Genomic DNA, 14,161 nt, shown 5'->3' on the forward strand with positions numbered 1-14,161 from the left:
GCTATGCCGGCGAAGGAAAACCCAGCGATAACCAGAGGCTCCAGGCTGAACTACAGAGCCCCGGTGAGCCGGAGGGCAAACAAAGTGTGTCTGCAAACTTCGGGGCAGCCCAGGATTCCGACCCCGCTGCCCTCGTCCCCTCTCTCGCTCTGCTTCTGGAACTCCGGTGCCTGCGGGTCGGCTAGGCTCTGCCTCTGGCTGGGGCGTGAAGGGAAACGTTACCCGAACTGGGGCTGCAGCGTGGCCAAGTCTTAGCTTTGCAGTCCGGGGAGGCAGGGGCCGCATCCAGCACAAAACCTGCCCTGCACCCGCCCCCCAGAAGTCCCCAGTCTCGATTTCAACCGGCGCTAAGAGCCGGTTCGCAGGTGTTCCGTTTCCCAAAGTGGCTTCCGCCTCCGGGTTGGCCTTTGCCGGAAGCAGTGTATTGATGACGTAAAAGTGTCGCGCTGTGAGTGATTCCGGAAGAAACAGGCGTGCGGCGTGAACATGGTGAGGAGAGTGGGAGAAGGAACTTTGTCAGAGCTCTTTGCGGGCGTATGGGAGCTCAGCGCTTGGCCAAATACAGCCTTGGAGCGTCCCTTGTTTTTGTTTTTGCGTTTTTTTCCCATTCTGGTCTTAGCTCGAAGGAACCTAAGTTTTAGGGAGTTGGGAGAGGGGCTGGGTGGTGTTTGCGGAAAAGAGAATCGGCAAGAAAAATAGAAGGGAACTTTAAAGGATGCACTGTGTTTCCAACTCTTTTTAACTCGAAAATTTCCGTTTCAAGGGGAAGCAGAAGAAAACAAGGAAATATGCGACTATGAAGCGGATGCTTAGTCTCAGAGATGAGAGACTGTGAGTGGACAGAATCAACTGGTTTCTTAAAACTGATCAGAGATACAGGAATCACGATGGGCTAAGTAGTAAAATTTGTTATTTTTGTTTTGCTTATTATGTCTTAGATCTATATTGCATGGAATTATAGTCACTCATTCTGGGGGGTGGAGAGGATGGTGTCATTGTTGAAAAGCCGGTAAGGCACGCCATGCCTGTCTTCAGTTTCCAATTCCTGACACCCAAGTTTAAAAGAAAGGACGGGAAAACTCCAAGATACTTCCATTTTATAAAATTATAAGGATTCAAAATGTTAGAAGAAACTAGAATGGTATTTCCCATTATAAAGAAGAACCAACCAGTTTCCCTGCATCAGTAAAGACTGGTGAACGCTTAAAAACTGGCCTTGGGGGGGCTGGAGAGATGGCTCAGTGGTTAAGAGCACTGCTTGCTCTTACAGAGGTCCTGAGTTCAACTCCCAGCAACCACATGGTGGCTCACAACCATCTCTAGTGGGATCTGATGCCCTCTTCTGGCATAAAGTTATTCATGCAGATAAAGCACTCATATACATAAATAAATAATAAAAATCTTTAAAAAAAAAAAAAAAAAAAAAAAAAAAAAAACTGGCCTTGGTTCTGTTGAAGAGTCTCAGAACCAGAGAAGGGGCATTAAAGCCTTCAGACTTATTCTCAGCTTCTGGTGTGGATTTTTATTGTATATCTTTAAGGAATGATGTCCCACTGATAATTTCTTTGTGGTTAAGGGTTCAATTTTATATGTGTGTAATGTCTTAGGCCTTAATAAAGAATGTGGGGCAACTTTTCCCCTATATTGGTGATCTGAGTCTTTTTTGTTTTGGTTTGGGTTTTTTGTTGTTGTTGTTGTTGCTTATTGAGACAGGGTGCCTTGGCTGGCCTGGAACTAGCTATATAGACCAGACCTCAAACTCATAGAAGCCTGTCTGCCTCTGCCTTCATGGTGCTGGGAAGGCTACCATGCCCAGCTTGGGATATTCAGAAGTATTCAGAAGATTAATATCAACTTCTTCACAGGCTCTTAAAAGTGGATTTTTATTAGCATATGTTAATTACACATAATAAGTTTCATAATGATGTTTTCAAACAGGTATAGAATGTCTTTTGATCATAGTAAACCCCCATTACTCTCTTGGAATTAGATTTTAATCATTGATAAGAGGAATAATGACTAAGAAAAAAGTTAACAGTATAATTAGAATTTAATCATTAACAATTTTTTGAGTTTATTGGTCTGATTAATTATGATATTTTCAGGTTACTTTCTACTGTAGTTACTTGCTGTCAAAGTGTGTGTTAATATTAACATCACAAAGTCACAAAACTGGATTGCTTTGGTGCCTTAAAAAAATAAAAGGAAGAAAAGATATTAGAATGGAACTTGAGGTGATAGAGATTGAACCTAGAGCTTCATACACACTGGTCTAGTGCTCTACAACTGAGTGACATCTCCAACAAGTCGAAATTTTCAGCTTCCGAATGAAATTTTAACTATATCATTTTTCCTCTTCTCTGAATTTACTTTTTTGCAGTAAAGAAAAGGATAGATTAAAGCCTAAAAAGAAAGAAAAGAAAGATCCCAGTGCGCTGAAGGAAAGAGAAGTGTGAGTATTAAAAAACTTCAAGTTTTCCATTAAAACTAAGAGATCCTAAACCATTGGCTCTGTTAAGAATGCAGGCTTTCCACAAGCTGACTTATTTGCTATTAAGTTAGTTATTTACTAGTAAGTTTGGCACATTCACAAATGAAAGTGATATTAATGAGCATATACTGATGTTGATGCTGTGAAGGTTTATGAATCCCATGGAGCAGTAAATTTTCCCCTCAGGCACTAGGAATAAAATTTTTTTCCTTTCAAATTTCTTTTTATTTGTTTGTTTTTCTGAGACAGGGTTTCTCTGTGTAGCTTTGGAGCCTGTCCTAGAACTTGCTCTGTACACCAGGCTGGCCTCAAACTCACAGAGATCCACCTGCCTCTGCCTCCCAAGTGCTGGGATTAAAGGCGTGTACCACCACCACCACCACCACCACCACCACCACCACCACCACCACCACCACCACTACCACACCACCCGGCTTCAAAAAAAATCTTTTAAAATAAATAATTGCCGCACCAAAATTTCATAAAAGAGAGACTATAGTACCCAATATTGGTAAGTTTAGTATATTGTGGATGAAGGTCATTCCTTTAAAATAAGTGTATTTAACTTCACCACATTTTTCATATTTTGCTCAGGGTTCACAGAGGCTGTACTGTCACAGGTAGATACTGGTTCACTTACTAATGTTTGAACATCATGGATTTTTAGATGAGTAACGGGCTCTGCTATGATATGTAATCCTAATGATAGATAATCGTTTATATTTCATACACCCAATTTAGGATTTTGAGAATGACAAACTTGCTGTGACATTGGTTCTAATCCTGCTGATTACATTTTGCCTCTTTGTGCCCTGTGACTGTCCTGATCAAGGAAGAACTAGGTTTGGGGAAATTGTGTTTTTAAAGTTGTGTCACAGCTTTGCAGTGGAATGGAGATTAACATGCTGTTAACATTTTTTTTAAAAGTATGTGCATGTGTGTAGGCATGTGCACATGAGTTTGGGAGTCTGAAAGCTAGAGGCAGAGGATCTCCTAAAGCTGGAATCACAGGCAGTTATGAACACCCAGTGTCGATGCTAGGAACTGAATCCAGGTCCTCTGCAAGAGCAGTAGGATCTCTTTAATTGCTGAGCCACTTCGGCCCCTTTCCTGACTTCTGCTTGCAGTGAGCGCGGGGAGAGGACAGTTGCCTGTGATGAGCTCCCCAGCAGATACTTCATTTCTGGTTTCATTAACATCAAACTTACTGACGCAGACTTTAGTTTGTGATCTTATTTTCTTTCTCCTTCCAGCCCCCAGCATCCTTCCTGTTTATTCTTCCAGTATAATACACAGCTGGGTCCACCTTACCACATCCTCGTCGATACCAACTTCATCAACTTTTCCATTAAAGCCAAACTGGACTTAGTGCAGTCAATGATGGACTGTCTGTATGCCAAGTGTGAGTATCATACTTTCATGTTCCTGTGCCATATGCCATACAGAATAATCGTCTCTATCCAAATACATGGAAAAAAGGAAGTGAGGATCGCATTAAATGAACTACTGGCCATTTTATTTTCAGTAAACCCAGCAATGGCAGTTTTCAGTAAATTGAGATCTAATGCATACTTGGCCAGGAATAATCAAATTATCACAATTCAGAAAACAGTGATTTGACTGTTATTAGAGACATCAATTTTGAATCTAGATTTTAAAATTCTGAACAAATGAAAATCTATTTTGGTACATCTTAAGCAGGATATATTCTCCATTCCACTCCATTAGAAAGCTAAATAAAACATTTTTCCATTTATGGTCACAGAGCCAGAAGTCAGATAATTAATGGGCAGTTCTCACATTTTTCAGTTAGAGTTCATTTGTACTTCGAAAGGTCCCTGAGGTAGTTTATACCTCAGTGTACAGTTTACCTCTTACAGAGTCCCCTCGTTTATTTGGGTAGCCCTTCCTACTTGTAACTCTGAGCAGGAAAAAGAAAACTTAAACCATATCCAGGAGTGCAGCTTCCTAATAGTTAGGCCTGTTACTTTTTGGGTCCGGGAGGTAGCTCAGTGGTTCAGTGGAGCCTTTGGGAAGCCCCGAGTCCCCAGCACTGCAGAACAACATTAAAAAAAGCCTGGTGGTGGCGCCCACCTTTAATCCCAGCACTGGGGAGGCAGAGGCAGGTGGATCTCGGTGAGTTTGAGGCCAGACTGGTCTACAGAGTGAGTTCCAAGACAGCCAAGGCTACACAGAGAAACCTTGTCTTGAAAAACAAAAAACAAACAACAACAAAATACCAAGATTTGTTGTATTTTGTGATTGATAGGTTTCTAGTTATAGGGTTTCTTTGCTCTGTTAAAGGGGCATACTGGTACTTTGCCATATAGAATACATTGCTGGAATCAAAGGGAAAATTTGCACCTCCTTTTAAAAAGATACTATAGGCTGTAGGCATACATTACTGTGATTTGTCTTATTAAGCATCAAAGGTGTTCTTTTTTTCTTTTTCTTTTTCTTTTTTTCAGGTTTTTCAAGACAGGGTTTCTCTGGGTAGTTTTGGTGCCTGTCCTGGATCTCACTTTGTAGACCAGCCTGGCCTTGAACTCACAGAGATGTTCAAGTGGGCAGGAGTATCAGACACTTTTCTCTGGAAGTCAGGAGACATAAAGTGAGCTGAAGAACTATAAATGATTATGCTTAGGGAGGTGTGATAAGCTGAGAAGAAAGCCAGGAGTGATGTCATACACCTATACTCCCAATATTCAGAAAACAGGGAAAGCAGGTTCAAGGTCAACGAAAAAATTTTTAAAAATCTGGAAGAAAATTGAAACCAGTGAACATATGAATGATTAATACAGCAAGATATCATTATTGCTGCAAGGGATAAGTTTTAGTGATCTGGACAGAAAATAAAATCAAAGCTGCTAAATATTCCCTTAAACCAGAGTCTAATAGAGAGCAAGGTCCTAACTCCAGTTCTGTGAATGTGTAGAGAGGTGAGAAAGCTACAGGAAAAAAAAAAAAAAAAAGATTGATCCAGGTGGGGTGGTGGCGCACACCTTTAGTCCCAGCACTCAGGAGACAGAGACAGGAAGATCTCTGTGAGTTCAAGGCCAGCCTGGTCTACAGAGTGAGATCCAGGACTGTGAGGGCTACACCAAGAAAACCTGTCTTGAAAAAAACAAAACAACACTGCAGCTTGTAGAGTTTCGTTATCGGCTCAAGGAAAGACACTCTCTCTAATGTGGAGCAGGTGAAGCAGCCAGTGCCAACTGTAGTGAGTTATCCAGGAGCTCACGCTAAGACAACTGATGAGTAAGGACAGTACACAGCAGGGTTCTAGTGTCCACAGAACATCCCTGTACTGGAAGAAGATACTGAGAGACGCTCACACCTAGAGCAGAGAGTCAATGGCTGGCTTCAGAGGGCATCCTGACTCCTCCTAGTGGTTAATGTGACAGGTGACTTTAACTAAAGCTAGTCCTTATTGACATTTTATAAAATCCAGACCAGGAATATAGCTCAGTAGTCAGGTGTTGGCTCAGCACGTGTGATGCCCTAAGTCCAATATCCAGTACCACACACACCAAAAAAACAAAAGCAAAGAAACCTCAGGCCAGAAGGGGTGTGGCCAGAGTGGGACCTAATGGAACATCTGCATGGAGTGTGTGAGCCCTGGATTTGCTCTCCAGCTCTGCCCCACCACAGACCAAAAAAATCCTAGGCCTCCTGAGAACTATACTAAATCCTCTCTGCATGTGCTTTAGAAATAAATAAATAAGCAAATAGGAGTGATGGCACACCTATTTTCAATATGCTTGGTAGACATTTTAAGTCTGATATGAGATGGGCTGTTCAGCAAAAATGGTTGTGCAGGGGGTGGCAGGTTGTGCTGGAGAATTGGCTCAGCAGTTAAGAGCACTGTTTTGGTTTTTTTTTTAACATTTATTCATTTATTATGTGTACAGTATTCTGCCTGCATGTGTCCCTGCAGGCCAGAAGAGGGCACCAGATCTCATTACAAGTGGTTGTGAGCCACCATGTGATTGCTGGGAATTGAACTCAGGACCTCTGGAAGAGCAGTCGGTGCTCTTAACCCCTGAGTCATCTCTCCAACCCCAAGAGCACTTTTTAGTCTTGCAGAGGACCCAGGTTCAATTCTCAGCACCCACATGATAGCTTACAACCATCTGTAACTCCAATTCCAGAGGATCCGATGCCCTCATCTGACCTCCAAAGGCTCCACACATGACATGATTGCGCACACACACACACACACACACACACACACACACACACACACACACACACACATATATAGGCAAAATATTCATATACATTAAATAATTTTTTTTTAAAGATATTTAAAAAACAAGTCTATTGGGGTCAGCAAGATGGCTCATCAGGTAAAGGCACTTCCCACCAAGCCTCCAGGTTTGAGCCCAGGAGTCCCCGTTTTGGAAAGAGAATAGAGTCCTACAAGTTGTCTTGTGACATTCACATATGCACTGCAGCACATGATCCCAACCCTCCCCCCAGTCAATAAATGAATGTAATTTAAAATTTAAATATATAGTAGTGCTTTTGAAAGACAGGGGGGAAAACTAAATTTAAATGAGAAGAGAATTGAGATACTAGGTCAATGAAATTAGATGGTTATGGAACCAGAAGGCCGTACGTGCTTGAAGAAGACTTAGTCTCACAGCCGTGTAACAGTGAAAGCATAAGGGCCTGCAGTGGAGTAGGGAAGTGTGCTCCAAGAAGAAACTGAGTATCTTCAGTTGTTACACCCTACAATGGGAGTGCTCCTCATTTTCCTACTCCTGAGTGACATTACTCTAGTTCTGTCTCTTTAGATTTGCCTGTTCTGGACAGTTCATAAAAATAGAACCTCTTGGGGTTGGGGATTTAGCTCGGTGGTTCAGTCCTCAGCTCCGGGGGGGGGGGGGGGGGGGGGGGGGGGCACTCAGAGCACATATCACTGTTTTATTTCTGATCATGTGTACTGTGTGTAGAAATCACATTTTAGTTGCCTGTTCTGGTATATTCAATAATATACCTTGAGCACTTTGCCTTGTTTGTATATGTAGATGGGCCTCATCCTTTTAAGCTACATGGTATTCTTTTGTTTAAACATATATTTTTGTTTGTCTTTTGGGGAGGAGTTTGTTTGGGGGGAGACAAGATCTCACATAGTCCATGCTGGCCTAGAATTCATTGAGTAGCTAAGGATGACGTTGAACTACTAATCCTTCTGCCCCTACCTCCCAAATGCTCAGATTACAGCTATACATTACTCCCACGTTCCACTCCAACCCTGTGTGTTGAAGCTTGAACCCAGGACCTCCTGAATGTTAGGCAAGCACTATATCGCTGAGCTATGTCCCCAGCCCACTTTGACATTTTGTTTTGAGACAGGGCCTCACCTAATTGCCCAAGATGGCCTTGAGCTCCTTCTAGTTCATGCAGGCCTTGGACTTTTAATCCTCCTGCATCAGCATCTGGAGTAGCCAGGGTTACAGGCCTTTGCCACCATACCCACCTCTCTTTTAGTTCTTACTGGTCATTTCAGTGGACTTAGTCTGCTGTCATTGTAAAAGTCTGCAGGATTCTTACAGAGTGAATTAAAGGTAATTCAGAGGATAGCTTGACAAGTTCTGTTACGAATCTTCTTATGCTGTGTTTTGTTTGTTCCTTGCAGGTATCCCTTGCATAACCGATTGTGTGATGGCTGAAATTGAGAAATTGGGACAGAAGTATCGAGTGGCACTAAGGTAGAAGGATGTAGTCTAGATTTGCCATATCTTGGCATACTGAAGATATTTTAGAACACCTCATCACTTTGTTAATCAAAGATTTCCTCCCAGTTAGTTTAAATTTAAGAAAGAGAGAGAGGGAGGGAGGGAGGGAGGGAGGGAGGGAGGAAGGAAGGAAGGAAAGAAAGAAGGAAAGAAAGAGAGAAAGAGAAAGAGAGAAAGAGAGAGAGAGAGAGAGAGAGAGAGAGAGAGAGAGAGAGAGAGAAAGAAAGAAAGAAAGAAAGAAAGAAAGAAAGAAAGAAAGAAAGAAAGAAAGAAAGAAAGAAAGAAAGAAAGGCTGGAGAGATGGCTGAGTAGTTAAGAACAAGTTAAGAACACTTGCTGCTTTCCCAGAGGACCTCAGCTCGGTTCCTGCTACCCATGTTGGGCACTCACAACTGCCTATAACTCCTTCTCCACATCAGAATGCTTGTCTCATACAAGAATGCAAACCTAAGCCGGGCGGTGGTGGCGCACGCCTTTAATCCCAGCACTCGGGAGGCAGAGCCAGGCGGATCTCTGTGAGTTCGAGGCCAGCCTGGGCTACCAAGTGAGCTCCAGGAAAGGCGCAAAGCTATGCAGAGAAACCCTGTCTCGAAAAACCAAAAAAAAAAAAAAAAAAAAAAAGAATGCAAACCTAGAAAGTTCCAGGAAAACTCATCTCTGTCTTTTTTCCTGGATCTTACACCTGTACACCCACACATACAGTTCACTAACCTGCGTGATTCAGCAGGTTAGCAAAGATCCTCTCATAGTTATACATTCAGTTCTCTCTTTTTTGTAATCAGACAGGCATAGAAAAATGTATTTAGCTTTTATGTTGTTGATGGGCTGTGACATAGTGACCATCCTTGTGCCTGTCTTACAGTATATTTGTGTAAGACAACTTCCTAAGATGGATTTGATTTTCAGTCCTGACTTTCCTTAACTGTAGGTTTGAGCAAATTAATATCTGGAACTCTTTCCCCTTTTGTAAAATGGAAATACAAACACCCAAGAGTTTGGTGCTGAGTAAATGAGACCAAACGCGATCAGCTCCTGGTTGTAATGATATTGTATGAGATTTTGCTAGTGCTCTGACAAATAAAGCTTGCCTGGAGCTAGCCACTAGTTAACCATAGAGGCCAGACAGGTGACACACACCTTTAATTCCAGCTCTTGGGAGGAGAAAGCAGGAAGATCAGGAGTCAAAGGCCACCCTGGGCTACACAAGATTGAACCAGTCTAATAAAGAAACAGAGCAGGGTGTTAGTGGTACATACCTTTAATCCCAGCACCTGGGATCTCAAGCCTTTGATCCCTGCACTTGAGTGGCTCACACCATTAATCCCAGCACTTGGGAGGTGGAGACAGGAATATGAGGTAGATGGACACAGGATTTGGCCCCCATTCAGTCTAAGAATATGTAAAGACAGGCTCCCCATTTGGTCTGAGACTTTGTAGAGGTAAGAAGTCTCTAGTGGCTGGCTGCTCTGCTTCTCTGATTTCCAGGCAAGCTTTATTTGTCAGAACAGAAACAAAATATCATACAACAAAATTCCCTTCCTCATAAAATAAAAAAAGAGAGGCCAGGCGGTGGTGGCGCACACCTTTAATCCCAGCACTCGGGAGGCAGAGCCAGGCGGATCTCTGTGAGTTCGAGGCCAGCCTGGGCTACCAAGTGAGTTCCAGGAAAGGCGCAAAGCTACACAGAGAAACCCTGTCTTGAAAAACCAAAAAAAAAAAAGAAAAGAAAAAAGAGCCTTCAGAGGCTAGAGGGCACCTCATAATTTCCACATAGATCACGTTATCTTTGCTTTACTGGTTGGAACATTTTCTTTAATCCACCTTTATAATCCTGCAGGATCGCCAAGGATCCACGATTTGACAGACTTCCATGCACACACAAAGGAACCTATGCTGATGACTGCTTGGTCCAGAGAGTCACTCAGGTACAGCATCACTTTTTAAATGTTTATTTTGTGCTTTAAAAAAAAAAAAAAAACTGGGCAGTAATGGTACACACCTTTAATCCCAGCATCTGGGAGGCAGAGCAGGTGGATCTCTGTGACTTTGAGGCCAGCCTGATCTACAGAGTGAGTTTCAGTATAGCCAAAGTTACACAGAGAAACTTCTTGAAAAAACACAATGAAAAAGAAGAAAAAAGTGGCAAGCTGGAGCTGAAGAGGTGGTGTTTTAGTGGTCAAGAGCACTTGCTGCTCTTGCTGAGGACCCAGGTTCAGATACCAACACTTACATCAGGTGGCTCACAGCCTTCTGTAATTTCAGTTCTGATACCCTCTCCTGGTCTCTGTAGACACCTGCACACATGTGGTGCATGCACATACACTATACACACACAAATAAATCAGGGTTTGTTTTTTGTTTTTTGTCTTTTTGGTGAGAAAAAAAAAAACACTAGCTGGGTGAGGTAGCACTTGTCTTTAATCCCAGCACTTAGAGGCAAAGACAGGTGAACCTCTGTAAGTTTTTTAAGTCCAACCTGGTCTACATAGCCAGCTATACAGTTAGAACTCCCCCCCCCAAAAAAGGGGAGCACAAATTATTACCTTCTGAACATTCAAGCTCAGTAAGGTATTTAGGGTAGGTTTTTCTTAATATACATATATATTATATAAATATAAGATATTATATATTTATATAAGGATATAATATTACATATTATGTTTTATATATTATATCTTCATATATATAAAGCATAAATATACATATATATATATATATATTTAGCAGTTGTTCATAAGCAGCTTAGATACCATTTACTTGAAAAAGTAGATTTAAAAAAAACTGTGCTCTAACCATAAAGGGAGAAGTATGTGCTTGGGAAGGAAGTCTGGTTTCAAATGTCAGTATCTTGCCCATTGGAGGAAGAGGCAAACTGATCTCCATTCAAGGTTCAAGGCCAGCCTGATCTACATAGTGAGTTCTAGGCTACCCAGGACTACACAGTGAGATCCTGTCTTAAAACAAAAACAATTCCAACATCACATATAGCTTAATATGTGATTTGGGACAATAAGGGGGGGTCTTTATTCCACAAATCCCCTATAATGTGTTTTAAGTGGATTCATGTAGCTATAATAATATATCACATTCTACCACCATGTAAATCTTAAATAAGGTTCCATTTCCACCCCATGCAGGAATGATGTTCCTCCCCACCATACCTAACTCAGAAATGTTTTCTTAGTTAAGTCTGAGAATCTCCCAGGGTGCTATCTCTCACATACCCTGGATTAATTCCTTTTTGAATTCCTCCATTCTGAACTGCTCATCAAACAACACAGAACATCTGCTATTGATTGTTCACATAAGAACCTTTCTCAGGTTTGAGTTGTAGCTTGGTGATAGAGTGCTCCCGTGTATGCACCAGGCCCTAGATTTAATCTCCAACCACAGTGCTGAGAAAAAAAGAAAAGAAAAGAGCCAGGCCCTTGCAAAGGAAGGAATGAAGAGAGGAAGAGATTGGCCCTTGCTAAGGATGGCCATCTTCATTTAATGACCACTCTGCCCTTTAGCAAATCAATCCATAGATGGAACCATATCACAACTGCCAGCACAGTGGTAAAAGTTTTATAGAACTCAATGGAGATTTTTGTATATGAGGTAAACTATAACAAAATAGCTTCCAGCTGATAGTTAAATGTTAAACTAAACTGGGGTTTTGAATCTTAGAGATCCTTCTCCTAGCCCAGGAGGACCTGCCTACTTCTACCACTAAAGAACTTCAGAGTACCCCTAAGCTACAAGAGCAGAGGAAGGAAGATCTGTGCCCTCCATATACGTCATTTACATAGAGTCAGTCAGGGGGGTTTCCCAAAACTAAGGAACTGTCCACCTTAACTGTGGCAGTCCCTCCCATGTGTGGGACAGAAAGCAGTTTGCAGATGAAACACTTTTTTCTTCCTCTGAAGATTCATAACACCACACTGAGGTCAGGTAGCTTATATATTTTATTATATAAATATCTTATAGGTCTTAGTATCCTTTCTTCTGCTGGTTACTGTGAAGGGGCTATTCATTGGTTGTGTGTGCATATACTCTGTGAGTCCTGTGTAAACATTAGTGGGCTTCTCTTTCAGCACAAGTGTTATATTGTGGCCACAGTTGACCGGGACCTCAAACGAAGAATCCGAAAGATCCCTGGAGTTCCTATCATGTACATTTCTAACCACAGGTGAGAAGTTGCTATTGGAAAGGGATTAGAGGCACATAGTTGGTCATCAATTAAAGTGAGAGCAGGTTATAAAGTTATAGAGGATTTCAAAGAAATTACACTAGCCTGTTTACATTTCAAGTTGAAGAAATGAGAGAAAATAGCATGAATAAGGGCAGAAGATAAAGATAGAATTTAGGAATGAAACAAACATCAAATTTGTACAATCAGATTATTAGAAGGTCATTATTGCTTTATACAAAGCATTACTTTAAGTCAAGCTCATCCCTTTTAGGTAGAATATCTTTTTTGTGAGATTTTTGCAGGGAGCTTAATCTTCAGCATGGATAAAACTGGGCATGGCAGAATACCTGTATTCCCAACACTGGGGAAATAGTGACCAGAAATCAAGATCATTCTTGCTACTCAGTACTTTTGAGGCCATCTCAGAGAGAGAGAATATTTGATTAACACCTCATCCGGGAAACTAAATGTTTGCTTTAATAAACAAAACAGTTCTTTATCCTTCTTAGATGTTCCCGTGCCTGCCCTATAAAGATGTCTATGCCCAGCTTTTCCATTTGGGGAGAGCACAGTATATTGATAAAAATATGGGCTGACTTAAGCTCACCTGGACCCTAGTTTCCCCTTGTCAATGCTGTAGCTTTGAAGAACAAAGGTAATATAGTCAGCATTTTTGTATAAGTCATTCATTGTGGGGTCCCTCTAACGCAGTTACCACTGATAAGGTTTGAGTGTAAAGGATGAGGGGGACTCCGATGAGTTCAGAAGGGCTCTGTACCATACCTCCTTTCTTAACAGTGTCTACTTTCCTTCCTGATCAGGTACAACATTGAACGGATGCCAGATGATTATGGAGCTCCTCGGTTCTAATTCTTACTCGAACAAAATTTGCTTGCCTTTCTTTGACCAGCTTTCTCTGTTGTCAATTAATTAAACACACTTTTTGATGTTTTTTTAAATGACATTTTGTCTCAATTTAAAAAATAGCTACATCTTTTAAAAAATTGTATTTTTTTTATGTGTATATGTATTTATGTGGGGGCCAGAGGCCCCAGATCCCCTGGAGCTGAAGTTACAGGTAGTTGTAACATGCCTGAGAACTGAATTGTCCTCTGGAAGAGCTCTTAGCCGCTGAGCCAAACTGTGCCTTTTTATAAGTCACCTAACTACTGACTGTTCTCACTATTGTGACAAAAGTGACTTAGGGAAGGAAGGCTTTCTTTTGCTCCATGCTTTCTGGGTATAGTCTGTACAGACTGCACTGTGGCGGGAACATAGGGAGCAGAGAAGCAGAGAGGTGAGTGCTTAGAGTCCAAAAGTTTTTTTTTTTTTTAATTTTTATTTATTTTTTAATTTAATTTTTGTGTTTTTGAGACAGGGTTTCTCTGCATAGCTCTGGCTGTCCTGGATCTCACTCTGTAGACCAGGCTGACCTCGAACTCACAGAGGTCTGCCTGCCTCTGCCCACCCCCCCCCCACCCCCCCCAGTACTGTGGGATTAAAAGTGTGTGCCACCACTGCCCAGCTTGCCTTTGTTTTCTTTAGTCAGCACATAACCTGTGGAAGGATGCCACTCAAGCTTTACCTTTTCACTTGTTAGCCTTTCTGGAAACATTTGACAGACATGCTTAGAGTTGACTTCTAGGCAGTTCTAAATCCTGACAGGTTGACAGCCAAGAGTCACCATCAAAGTTCCACCACTTCCCAATGTCCCACAAGATGATGGCTAAGTCTTTAACATCAAAATCATAA

General features: G+C 41.7%; 2 protein-coding genes across 4 annotated transcripts in view; one reads left to right on the forward strand and one right to left on the reverse strand.

Annotated features, from left to right (window-relative positions):
- Arel1 (apoptosis resistant E3 ubiquitin protein ligase 1) overlaps positions 1 to 418 on the reverse strand; it is a 51,127-nt gene extending 50,709 nt beyond the window's left edge. The window contains exon 1 of one of the 2 annotated variants that reach the window (XM_006982843.4): positions 223 to 418. The gene's annotated coding sequence lies outside the window, so the exon portion shown is untranslated. The remainder of the gene's footprint in view (positions 1 to 222) is intronic. The other variant, XM_006982844.4, reaches the window with a different exon arrangement.
- Fcf1 (FCF1 rRNA-processing protein) lies at positions 356 to 13,371 on the forward strand. 2 transcript variants are annotated; one of them, XM_076551077.1, is made up of 8 exons: positions 356 to 489; positions 764 to 831; positions 2,381 to 2,452; positions 3,745 to 3,893; positions 8,136 to 8,208; positions 10,073 to 10,160; positions 12,312 to 12,406; positions 13,231 to 13,371. In XM_076551077.1, exons 1-8 carry the CDS (start codon positions 487 to 489, stop codon positions 13,277 to 13,279), a joined length of 597 nt encoding a protein of 198 aa, XP_076407192.1. In that variant the 5' UTR covers positions 356 to 486; the 3' UTR covers positions 13,280 to 13,371. The 2 variants fall into 2 exon arrangements, with proteins under 2 accessions (XP_076407192.1, XP_076407193.1); XM_076551078.1 differs by lacking the exon at positions 356 to 489 and having other exon boundaries at positions 662 to 831.
- The last annotated feature ends 790 nt before the right edge of the window (positions 13,372 to 14,161 follow it).

This window comes from Peromyscus maniculatus, chromosome 14 (genome assembly GCF_049852395.1).
Source record: "Peromyscus maniculatus bairdii isolate BWxNUB_F1_BW_parent chromosome 14, HU_Pman_BW_mat_3.1, whole genome shotgun sequence".
Lineage (NCBI taxonomy): Eukaryota > Metazoa > Chordata > Mammalia > Rodentia > Cricetidae > Peromyscus > Peromyscus maniculatus.

Bases quoted from the DNA above. Each gene is read 5' to 3' on its own strand.
- Fcf1 (XM_076551077.1), top strand. The intron at 832-2,380 runs GTGAGTGGACAG...ACTTTTTTGCAG, and splicing joins AGTCTCAGAGATGAGAGACT to TAAAGAAAAGGATAGATTAA. The intron at 10,161-12,311 runs GTACAGCATCAC...CTTCTCTTTCAG, and splicing joins TGGTCCAGAGAGTCACTCAG to CACAAGTGTTATATTGTGGC.